Source organism: Octopus bimaculoides, chromosome 8 (genome assembly GCF_046866305.1).
Source record: "Octopus bimaculoides isolate indiv1 chromosome 8, ASM4686630v1, whole genome shotgun sequence".
Taxonomy (NCBI): Eukaryota; Metazoa; Mollusca; class Cephalopoda; order Octopoda; family Octopodidae; genus Octopus; species Octopus bimaculoides.
In genome coordinates this window covers 84,843,142-84,855,969 of record NC_142935.1, presented here as the reverse complement: position 1 = coordinate 84,855,969, position 12,828 = coordinate 84,843,142, and the positions used below count along the sequence as shown (strand labels likewise).

At 35.6% G+C, this 12,828-nt stretch overlaps 1 protein-coding gene across 1 annotated transcript in view; it reads left to right on the top strand.

Moving 5' to 3' along the window:
* The window catches only part of LOC106870397 (tolloid-like protein 1), a 265,972-nt gene that overhangs the window by 94,656 nt on the left and 158,488 nt on the right, over positions 1–12,828 (top strand). The window contains exon 2 of the mRNA XM_014916446.3: positions 3,500–3,608. Within this exon, the coding sequence (XP_014771932.1) occupies positions 3,533–3,608 (76 nt within the window). The 5' untranslated portion in view covers positions 3,500–3,532. The remainder of the gene's footprint in view (positions 1–3,499; positions 3,609–12,828) is intronic.

Here is a 12,828-nt window from a genome sequence, read left to right as displayed (position 1 = left end):
ATATAGATATAGATATCACACATATCCATACACACACACACACACACACACGTATATTTTATCTAAATGGGTATATATTCAGACAGATTTATTTTATTTTACTTCATTTATGGATTTACTGAACATTTATAAATATTTAAACATTGTGTTTGCAATGATTGAATTAAATTTGTTTTAACTTAATATGTAATGACATAATTCAGATTGCCACTCTTCCTTTCACTGCTTCTTTAAACATCCCCAGTTGACCATTTGTGGAAAACTAATTTCTTCTTTCTAATATATATATATATATATATATATATATATACATAGATACCGTTTTTGCGTCGTAACTCCTTTATTATTATTTATATATACATATATATATATATATATATACATATATATATATGTGTATATATATACATATATATATATATTGCTAGAATAAGAATAGCCTGGGCAAAGTTTAGAGAGCTCTTACCCCTGCTGGCGACAAAGGGACTCTCACTCAGAGTAAAAGGCAGACTGTATGACGCATGCGTACGAACAACCATGCTACATGGCAGTGAAACATGGGCTGTAACTGCTGAGGACATACGTAAGCTCGCAAGGAATGAAGCCAGTATGCTCCGTTGGATGTGTAATGTCAATGTGAATACCCGTCAGAGTGTAAGTATCTTGAGAGAAAAGCTGAACATTAGAAGCATCAGTTGTGGCGTGCAAGAGAGACGATTGCACTGGTATGGACATGTGGTGAGAATGGAGGAGGATAGCTGCGTGAAAAAGTGCCACACCCTAACAGTTGAGGGAACCCGTGGAAGAGGTAGGCCCAGGAAGACCTGGGCTGAGGTGGTGAGGCAAGACCTTCGTACATTGGGCCTCACCGAGGCGATGACTACGGACCGAGACCTTTGGAAATGGGCTGTGCGTGAGAAGACCCGGCAAGCCAAGTAAGATCGTTGCCAGTGCCCCTGGACTGGTTCTTGTGCGGGTGGCACATGAGATGCACCATTTTGAGCGTGACCGTTTTCGTGCGGATGACACGTAAAAGCACCCACTACACTCTCTGAGTGGTTGGCGTTAGGAAGGGCATCCAGCTGTAGAAACTCTGCCAAATCAGACTGGAGCCTGGTGTTGCCATCCGGTTTCACCAGTCCTCAGTCAAATCGTCCAACCCATGCTAGCATGGAAAGCGGACGTTAAACGATGATGATGATGATGATGATATATATATATATATATATATATATATATATATATATACATATATATACATATACATATATATATACATATATATATATATATATATATATATATATATATATATATATATATATATATATGCGAGTAAAAATAAATACAAAAAAGGTGGTTTTTTTGTATGATTGTGTATAGAGGAATATATTATTTTGTTTAAAAGAGTTCCAACACTGTCTGTTTTTTATGTTTTATTTATATTCCTGCAGAACCAATGTGGGGTATAGAATATGGAATATACAATATATGATATAATATACAATACATATATATATACATATATATACATATATATATATATATATATATATATATATATATATATATATATATATATATATATATATATATATATATATATATATATATATATATATATATATATATATATATACATATATATATACATATATATATACATACATACATACATACATACATACATACATACATACATACATACATACATACAGACATACATACATACATACATACATACATACATACATACATACATACATACATACATACATACATACATACATACATATATACATACATACATACATATATATATATATATATATATATATATATATATATATATATATATATATATATATATATATATATATATATATATATATATATATATATATATATATATATATATATATATATATATATATATATATATATATATATATATATATATATATATATATATATATATATATAGCGGACGGCGTAGGAGTGGCTGTGTGGTAAGTAGCTAGCTTACCAACCACATGGTCCCGGGTTCAGTCCCACTGCACACCATCTTGGGCAAGTGTCTTCTACTATAGCCTCGGGCCGACCAAAGCCTTGTGAGTGGATTTGGTAGACGGAAACTGAAAGAAGCCCGTCGTATATGTGTATATATATGTATATATGTATGTGTGTGTTTGTCCCCCCCCCCCCAACATCGCTTGACAACAGATGCTGGTGTGTTTATGTCCCCGTAACTTAGCGGTTCGGCAAAAGAGATCGATAGAATAAGTACTAGGCTTCTAAAGAATAAGTCCTGGGGTCGATTTACTCGACTAAAAGGCGGTGCTCCAGCATGGCCACAGTCAAAAGACTGAAACAAATAAAAGAGTAAAAGAGTTAAACGACGATGATGATATAATGCAGTCAGTAGCAGTAGGTAAGATCTCATATGGCTAAAATCTGCTTTTTTGAAATTAAGCATTTGTTGTATATTACACTCATTCAAGATACCTGAAAGCAGGTGATCGGAAGAAATGTTTTACTGAAATATTATAAGAATTGATGAAACAGCCCATAGCCACACAAGATCTTAAACTCTTGACTGTATTATATTAATCTTTCAGCATTCAGATTCCTTTGTCTAATGTAATACTTATTTATTCACATTGTTTTGAATTTAATCATGCATCATCTTGTAGCTTTGAGATTTCGATGATGTGATTATTTATTTTGAATGACATTGTAGGTTAAGTGTGAGAGGCCAGATCTGGGCAGTTTGAACATAAAGCAAGTAGAATATTTGGGCCAGATATGGTTTAAGTGCTAAAAGGTTAAATATTAGTAGTTCTGTATTGAATGCTTTTGTGTAATATATATGTTAACTTGTTTCCTAATTTTCACATATATATATATATATATATATATATATATATATATATGAAGGCTCATGGGCAAGTAGGTTTGGCTGTCATATCCTCAATGCACTGTTGGGTGAAGGGTTAGAGAACCAAGAAGTGTCTTTGTTCACAACTAAATAGACACCTAAACATATTAGTGAAAAGTGGTATAATCTACCAAGTCACACTTACTTGTACGTAACAACTAAGTTTTAGCATATCTATCTGTCTGTCTGTCTGTCTATCTATCTATCTATCTATCTATCTATCTATCTATCTATCTATCTATCTATCTATCTATCTATCTATCTATCTATCTATCTATCTATCTATCTATCTATCTATCTATCTATCTATCTATCTATCTATCTATCTATATATATATATATATATATATATATATATATATATATATATATATATATATATATATATATATATATATATATATATATATATATATATATATATAGGGAGAGAGAGGAGGGGTTGCATCTGAATGTGTGTATATTTATGTTTGTACTTACATATCCACTGACCATTGGAGAGACAGTGATGTAAAAAGAGTTTTTGTTGATTTTAACCAAAGAAATTCTGTGTATTTACAGGTACAAAGTCAGGATGATGGCAGTGTTAGAAATATGACTGGTCAGTTGATTCTGCATACTGTATGGTTCCAGCTTACTATTGTAGCTGCGTATATTATAAACCCAGCAAGTAAGTCTCTGTTTCATTTTAGTTTTACACAATTCACTGTTATTAATGAAATTGGTCTGCACAAAGTTAATTGGGCTAATGTAGCAATTCAGTAGTCATTGTTGTTGTTGTTGTTGGTGGTGGTGGTGGTGGTAGTAAAGTGTTTAACAATGAATTTTACAGAATTTATCAATAATCTTTTAAATAATCAAGACGCTATGTGGAGTAATCCGATGTAGTGCAGTACAGTGCATTTTTATATATGTAGCATGGTGTAATATTGGTTTTTCAAACTTTGGCACTATGCCAGCAATTTGGGGGAAGGGTTAAATCAATTATATCAATTACCCCCAGCGCACAACTGGTAATTATTTTATCAACTTCCAAAAGGATGAAAGGCAAAGTCGACCTCAACTGAATTTGAACTCAGAATGTAAAGATGGTCAAAATGCCACTAAGCATTTTGCCCAGTCTGCTAATCATTTTGTCAGCTCACTGCCTTTTTAGAATTTAATACTGGTTTCAAATTTTAGCACAAGGCCGGTAGTTTTGGAAGAGGGGTTAAATCAATTACATCAACCCCCACCCAAACTCCCTAGCACTTAACTGGTACTTATTTTATCAACCCCTGAAAGGATAAAGGCAAAGCTGACCTTGGCCAAATTTGAATTCAGAATGTAAAGACAGACAAAATGCCACTAAAGATTTTGCCAAGTGTGCCACCCATCCGGTCAGCTCACTACCTTAGTGTAATACAGTAGCTATTATTATTGTTTTTGTAGATGCTGATGTTGATAACATTTAGATCTAGCACAAAAACCATTTGAATCTTTACAGTGGGCCATGGCCATGTTACAGATCCAGTTTTCACAAACTCTATCAGATCCATGTTATTTCAGTATATCACTTCAGCCCCTTTTGTTATCCCCATTAATGATTAGAAGATAGAAACTTTATTAGAACAATCCCTCAACGGTAATGACTCTGTGTGTATGTGTGTGTGTGTGTGTGTGTGTGTGTGCGTGTGTGTGTGTGCGCGTGCGCGTGTGCATGTGTGTGAATAAAAACAAGTATAACTGGAGCGCAACCATGGATTTACAACACAGAATGGTGATGAACTATAACTTCAGACACTGCCACAAGAATATGCAGAGTTCTTTACTAATCTAAACAATATTGTTAGTCTGGTGGACTAACAGACAGCTTATAAAGTATTTTGTGGGAATTGATAATCCCTCGCTAAAAACTAGATAGACAGAGAGGCAGGCAGGTAGACAGACAAACAGACAGGCAGCTATTTTTCTTTATGTCACCAAGCAACATATTACTGGTTATGTCATGTAACTGGTCAGAATGTTACCATTGGTTTCATACTAAATATTGTGATTATACAACTCTTCAGATTTGCTGATCAGAAGAGTATAACCTTTTTAATGTTGGAGGTGCATGGACAATAAGTTGACTTTGTGGTAGCAAGGGGCAGGAATGAAATTTGGGGAAAAAATTGGAGTGAGGGTTTGGGTATGAAAAACTAAGGCAAAATGAAAAGGAAAAATGAAGGAGTTATTCCACATGGATTGGTATTAACAATGGATGAAGTGTAGAGGCTGTGTGTGTATCATACTCAAGTTGAAAAGGGGACATGACTGTCACCAAAACAGATTTGTGTTTATGAGGGTAGCATCCCAAAATTTCACTTTTCATGTTTAGAGAAGTGACTAGATCTGGGGCATTCATCTATCCATTTATCTGTGTAAGTTAATGAATCAATGCATGGATGAATGAATAAGATGTATGGATCAGTGGATGGATATGTGCTTTCAAAATATAATATACATATGAATTGCAGGTGCCTATTGAAGTGCATATCGATGTATACATATATGTGTATACTATATGACAACTTCATACCAACGTAACTGTATTCATTATTGTAACTAATTACTACAGTAAACAGAAATTAATTTTAGTAGTATGATGTATGATTATGCTGTAACAATTAATAATAAAGCCAACACCACAGTAGTTTATGCTAATTATCAAAGAATGAGTTCCACAGATTATACCATGTTGATTATAGAATACAGTGTTGATATCACAAATCAAAAAGACATGAAGCCTGGAATAGTGTGTTCAATGTTGTATCCATCCATTGGCTGTAATTAGGTGGAAGTGGTTACAACAATCATCATCATCATCATATAACGTCCGCTTTCCATGCTAGCATGGGTTGGATGATTTGAGTGGGGATTCGCGAACCAGATGGCTACACCAGACTCCAATCTGATCTGGCAGAGTTTCTACAGCTGGATGCCCTTCCTAATGCCAACCACTCTGAGAGTGTAGTGAGTGCTTTTTACGTGTCACTGGCATGAGGGCCAGTCTGGTGGTACTGGCAATAGCCACGCTCAAATGGTGTTTTTTACGTGCCACCTGCACAGGAGTCAGTCCAATGTTTTGTTCACATGCCACCGGCACGAGTGCCAGTAAGGCAAAGCTGGAAACAATGAACATGAATATTGATAAGTGTGTGTATGTGTATGTATATAAATAAATATATATACATATACATATATATGTGTATGTGTATGTATATATGTATGTGTACATATATATGTGTATGTGCGTATGTATATACATATACATGTATGTATATGTGTATGTATATAAATAAATATATATACATATACATATATGTTTATCTATATATGCAAACACACATGAGTCTGCTGTGATGATTCTAAAAATACAACACATAAAAATCTCATGGTATATCTTTTTTCTACCCTTTTGAAGAGATTTTGCCTAATATAATGACTTTGATGATTGCTATTTAATCTTTTAGGCTTAATTGAAACAGCTGTAAGGGATTATGTTTGATTTCTGCAGATAATAAATTTTTATTAAATGCTATATTTCCATTTTCTCACTTTCTTTTGATTATATATATATTTATATATATGTGTGTGCGTATGTGTGTGTGTGCGTGTGTGTGTGTATGTATGTATGTATATCTACATACATACATACATATACTATCCTGTGTTTAGTTCACTTACAACTTAATGATCTCTGTGGAAACAATAATGTGATGCCCATCAAAGAACGTTAATTAATGTTCCTTTGTTATCACAAACAATGATACGGTCTGTATGTACAATAGATTTGTAATGTAAGTTCTTTCTACTAAAACCCTGTAGAGTGTATACTGCTATGTACAAGCAACCTTATTGTAATGTGATTGTTTGTAAAGTAAGTCGTTTGTGAACTGGATTAAGGTTAGTCTACACTGTCTTTTAAAATATCCTAATTAAATTTTAAAGGTGTTAGTCTTAGTATATTGCTAAATTTTTCCATTGCTGGTGAACAATCACAAATCTTGTCACAGTTGTAATAAAGAATTTGCTGGACCAATCTAGACCATCGTGCTGCCAGCAATCAATAACAAAAGTTAAGCGAAAACTCTTTTGATACCAACCTACCTGAAACTGCCTCTGGGTTCGTCATAACTTTTTTTTTTTTGTTTCCAAGTGATCTAAATTAAAACCTTTCTTCAAAATTTCATATAAATTTATGATCCAAGCATCACCTTAATAATGACAAAGTTATTATAGTAAATTCTTCATTATTTTTAAAATTAATTGAAATGAAAGCAGTGTATTTCAAAGGAAATTTAACAAAAGAGTTAACTGCTTGTTGCCACTCTTAGGTTGCCTTTTCTTTTTTAGTTGCTTTATTTTAGCTCCACCATAATTCTAACCTCTTAGGCAGAGAAAACAATAATTCCTAGTGGAGACTGTTAGTCTCAACCACAGAATTTATGATAATGCAAAGACGTTTTAGCCATTAATTCTTGTTATGAAGTCAGTGAAGGTTCCTGGGTTCATACGATTGACACCTCTCACTTACAATATTTTCTGGGGCCAGTCTTTTTCTTTTATTTTTCATATTTCTGGCAGAAGAAAACAACAAGAAAACAAACAAAAACAAAAAGCTAAGACTAAAAGAGTACCAAAAGAAGAATTAATATGGATTATTGCCAGGAATGTGGAATAATTAAATCCTAAAACTCAGTTTTTGGCGAAACAATGGTGCTATCAATAATATACAGTCTCTGAAGTTGGTGCTGATTTAAGATATTTTATTACATCAAAGTTTGGTCTGCCTTGTATTTCTCTCATTAGCAGTTGTGGCAGTTTTAGTTGTTGGTGTTGTTGTTTAGCTTCAGATCAACCATGATTGGAACAGACCAAGATATTAGAGATATTCCAGCTGTGACCATCCCACCTTTATGTAAAAATCCAGATGACTACATAACAGAATGTATTCTTCCTTTTTAAGACAGTAGTGCATGATTAATGTGAGATTTGATGAAATAGCAGTAGTAGTAGTAGTAGTAGTAGTAGTAGTAGTAGTAGTAGTAGTAGTAGTAGTAGTAGTAGTAGTAGTTTTTGTTGTTGTTGTTGTACAAGCAGCAGCAGCAGCAGAACCAGTCATAGAAGCTGTGGTAGAAGCAGCAGAACTGGCAGCAGTAGCAGTAATAGTGGTAGCAATATCAGCAGCAGCGGCGCCTGCAGCAGCAGCAGCAGTAGTAGTAATAGTAGTAGTAGCAGCAGCAGTAATAGTAGTAGTAGCAGCAGCAGTAATAGCAGCAGCAGCAGCAGCAGCAGCAGTAGTAGTGGTAGTAGTAGTAGTAGTTTGTGGGTTGAGGTGAGGGAAGGGTGCAGGAGATAGTTCCAAGAGAGGAGAGTAACAAATTAATTAGTTCCATTAATATGATTTATGTACAGAATCGTTAGCCTGCCAGGCAAAATGCCTGGTAATATTTCATCCGTCTTCACATTCTGAGTTCAAATTCTGCCAAGGTCAACTTTGTCCTTTCATCCTTTTGGGGTTGATAAAAGAAGTACTGGTTGAACACTGGGGTTGGTGTAATCGACTTACCCCCATCCTCCAAAATTGCTGGCCTTGTGCCAAAATTGGAAACCGATATGATTTATGTACAGTTCCACCTGTTGCCTTTTTGTTCTCTCATTCCCTCACCTGTTTCAGTCAACCCAGGGCTTTTATTTAAACCTAATACCTATTCTATCATTCTTTTCTGCTGAACTGCTTAGTTACGAGGACATAAACACACCAACACCAGTTGTTAAGCATTGGATGGGGGTTAAACACAAACACAAAGACACACACACACACATACATATACATACATATATATATATATATAAAGTGTAGTATATTGCCACTTAAGTGTGGCTGACCCCTAGGGGTGGATGTTACTGTTGCTTTTAGCCCCAGGAGGACATCTCCTCCAGCTGGCTTATCGACACACGACTGTGTCCTGTTTGCCAAGGGAGTTATCCCTCTCACCGCGACCAGCAGCACGAACGTATCCGGATTTCAGGGTTATTTCCCTTCGTCGGCGTTCGACAGCTGATGACCTTGGTGAGAGAGACAAATCTGGCAAAACCTTATATCTTCTTTTCCAGTGACATTCTTCACTGATATTGAAAAGGTGAAAACAAGCAATGTTAATTCTCTAAATGAAGTATTAACAGTAACTGCACGATAAAGTGTAGTATATTGCCACTTAAGTGTGGCTGACCCCTAGGGGTAGATGTTACTGTTGCTTTTAGCCCCAGGAGGACATCTCCTCCAGCTGGCTTATCGACACACGACTGTGTCCTGTTTGCCAATTCAAAACTACAAATTATTACTCCAGATTGATAGCGATATTTTTGATACACACAGAACAAAAAACAATAGAGAAGAGTAAAAAACACTTGCCTTTAGTTAATTTAGTACAATTGTTTCACAGTTAAGAGTACATAATACTCTATTCTGATCTTCAGCTAAATATTCTAATAAATTTATTAGAATATTTAGCTGAAGATCAGAATAGAGTATTATGTACTCTTAACTGTGAAACAGTTGTACTAAATTAACTAAAGGCAAGTGTTTTTTACTCTTCTCTATTGTTTTTTGTTCTGTGTGTATCAAAAATATCGCTATCAATCTGGAGTAATAATTTGTAGTTTTGAAATCAGTAGTTCTTTGACTGCTATTTCTGAATTCTCAGTATGTTGGAGAAGCAGGTTACTGTCAATCCCTATATATTTATGATTATATATATATATATATATATATATATATATATATATATATATATATATATATATATATATATACACATACATATATACATATATATATTACTGTGTCTGGGGAGAGTCATTCTGTTTTAATGCTTCATTAATTAACACACTCACCAATTACATTTCCACTCATTTATTCATATTTACTAAAATTTTCATTGCTTCTGGCAACCTCTTCAATAGTCGTTGACTCTGTCCATTATCAGAGCCCCATTCTTTTTGTTTGTTTGTTTGTTTGTTTGCGCACATGTGTGTGCATCAGTGTGCATGTATATACACATATGTATACATGTATGTATGTATGTGCGCATGTAAGTATGTGCATATGCATACATGATTATATGTCTGTGCACACGTTTGAATGTGGTGTGTGCCAGAGGGTTTGCAAATCCAATGGGGGTCTTAAAAGACATGTTAGGATCCACAATGAGCAGAACTTACTTGCAGGTATTGGTAGTGCAAATCAGAGGTGCAATCTGTGTGGGTGTTTTTTCAAAACACTGTCTGGTTTAAAAAGCCACATCAGACGCCATGAAAGGGCTAAGGTGTAGGTGCAGGAGGTGGTCAAACTCTGTTTAAGGAGTAGACAACCACCATGTATATGTACATATGTACTTATGTATGTATGTGAGTATTTAGATATGTAAGTGTGTAGATGTGCCTGTGTGTGTGTATATGTGTATGTACATGTAAATGTATGTTTATGTACTGATATGTGTGTTTGTTCAAGTTGTATATATGACTGTTACACTGTTGAAGGTTGTGTGTGTATAAGAGTCCCTCTCACCATCATCCAACAGTGAATGGATACAATGTCTTAGATGCATACATAGCAAATATAAACCTACCTATACATATGTACAAGCACACACAATCACATAAGCATGTATACACACTCACATATATATATATAATCTTAAAGAATGCACATATATACGCTTATCCATCTACACATGTAAATATATCACTAATTTCACAGACAACAGTTAAAATTCAAAAATATATATTTTTTTTAAATTTCTTTTTAATTTTACATATACATATATATGTGCATAATTATTCAATACAAATAGACTGTATCCCATCCTATATATATATATATGGGAGAATATACGAAAAAACAACAACAGACGAGGACAGGTGGTGTAAACAACAAAAGGATGTATTAGTATGACGCTCGGGAATATGGAAAGTCCTTGACGTTTCGAGCTACGCTCTTCAACAGAAAGAATACGGAGACAAGGAGAAAAACACGGAGAAAAAAAATGTATATATATACACGATGGGTTCTTTTTCAGATTCCATCTACCAAACCCACTCACAAGGCTTTGGTCAGCCCAACGCTATAGTAGATGACACTTGTCCAAGGTGCCATGCAGTGGGACTGAATCTAGAACCATGTGGTTCAGAAGTAAGCTTCTTACCACACAACCATACCTGCACCTGTAGGTATGATGAGGGTGAAATCTTAGGCAAGGGTGAGAGACCCTGTGAAATATAAATCTAAATTTATATTCCACTGGAGTTGATCTTGTTTTCTAATTCTGTTTCAGTCATCAAGCCACGGCTATGCTAGAGCACCACCTTGAGGGGTTTAGGTGAATAAATCAACCTCAGTACACATTTTTTAAGTCTTGTACTTATTTTATCAACCTGTCACACCAAATTGTTAAGTTACAGTGATGTAAACAGGCCAATATGGTTGGGTGACAACCACAAAGACACACATGCATGTACATGCACACACACACACACACACACACACACACATACATACACACACACACACATACACACACACACACACACATACACATACACACTCAAATAATACAGGCTTACATGCAGTTTCTGTCTACCAAATTCACTCATAAGGCCTTTGTTATCCCCGGGCTATAGTAGAAGATACTTGCCCAAAAGATTGAACCCACAGTGGGATGGAACTCAAAGCCATGCAATTGCAGAGCAAGCTCATTAACCAAACAACCATGCCTACACATAACTTCCTGCAATACAGAGAGAAAGAGCGATAGATAGACAGATAACTAGATAGATAGCTAGACAGACAAACAGACAGACAAATAGACAGATTAGATAGATAGATAGATAGATATGTTTTTATTATAGCCACACAGGGCTGAACACAGAAATTGGACGAAATACAAGCGTAGAGTTTTTCATTTTCGAGGTGGGCTGGGTGGGACACACAAAGAAAAGTCAAATCAATAGGGATTGTAATCGTTGGGGTGTGTGGTGTACAAAAATTATAAATCTTCCCAAAAACGGGAATAAATATTGTTTACAGTTTAGGTGTATCCTTGGAGTGAAAAACCTACAAAAAAGCACCAAGGTCACCTCAGGCAGTTCAAAATGTACATAAAAGTAAGTACCTTTTCTCTCGTTTTCTCTTTTTGTTACAAATTAATGCTTAAAATGGTGTCGTCTTTCATACTCACCAATTTTGCCACATTTACCCATTTTTTATTGAAGCTTTCATTCGACAACGCTTTCCTCTCTATCCTCATCCTCCTTTTCAAGTGGTACTTGAAAAAGTTGACGAGAGACTGACCAGAGAGGAAAGTGTTTGTTTGTAAACCTTTCAAACGCGTCCACCACACACATTCTTTCGCCATAGCTATCAGTGTTACGTAAACCGTTTTTCCTTCCCGTTTAAAGGAAGGTGGCGGAACAATATTCACGATAGACTCGGCCGATAAGCGGGCTCGTCCCACACGCGACAGCAGCCGTTCGACGAAGGTCCACAGCTCTGAAATATCTGGACACTGCACGAGTGCGTGCAGAACGGTTTCGTCGCTCTGACCGCATCTCGGGCAGGTCGGTCCGGTGGTTTTCGAACCGTGTCTGTAGACCTTCTCTCGAACTGGTAGTGCGTCCCGATAGCATTGCCAAGCCAGGGATCTCTGGAAATTATCCATAGGCCCCGGCCCGAACGTTGTCTTGAAAAGGCGAGTTAGGAATTTCTCGTCGACACCCAGGTTTGCCCCGAGAGTGTCGTCGGACCTCCCCTCCACTAGTCCTCTATAGAACGCATTGGTCGTTTGTAAGTTGCACAAGTTTGATCC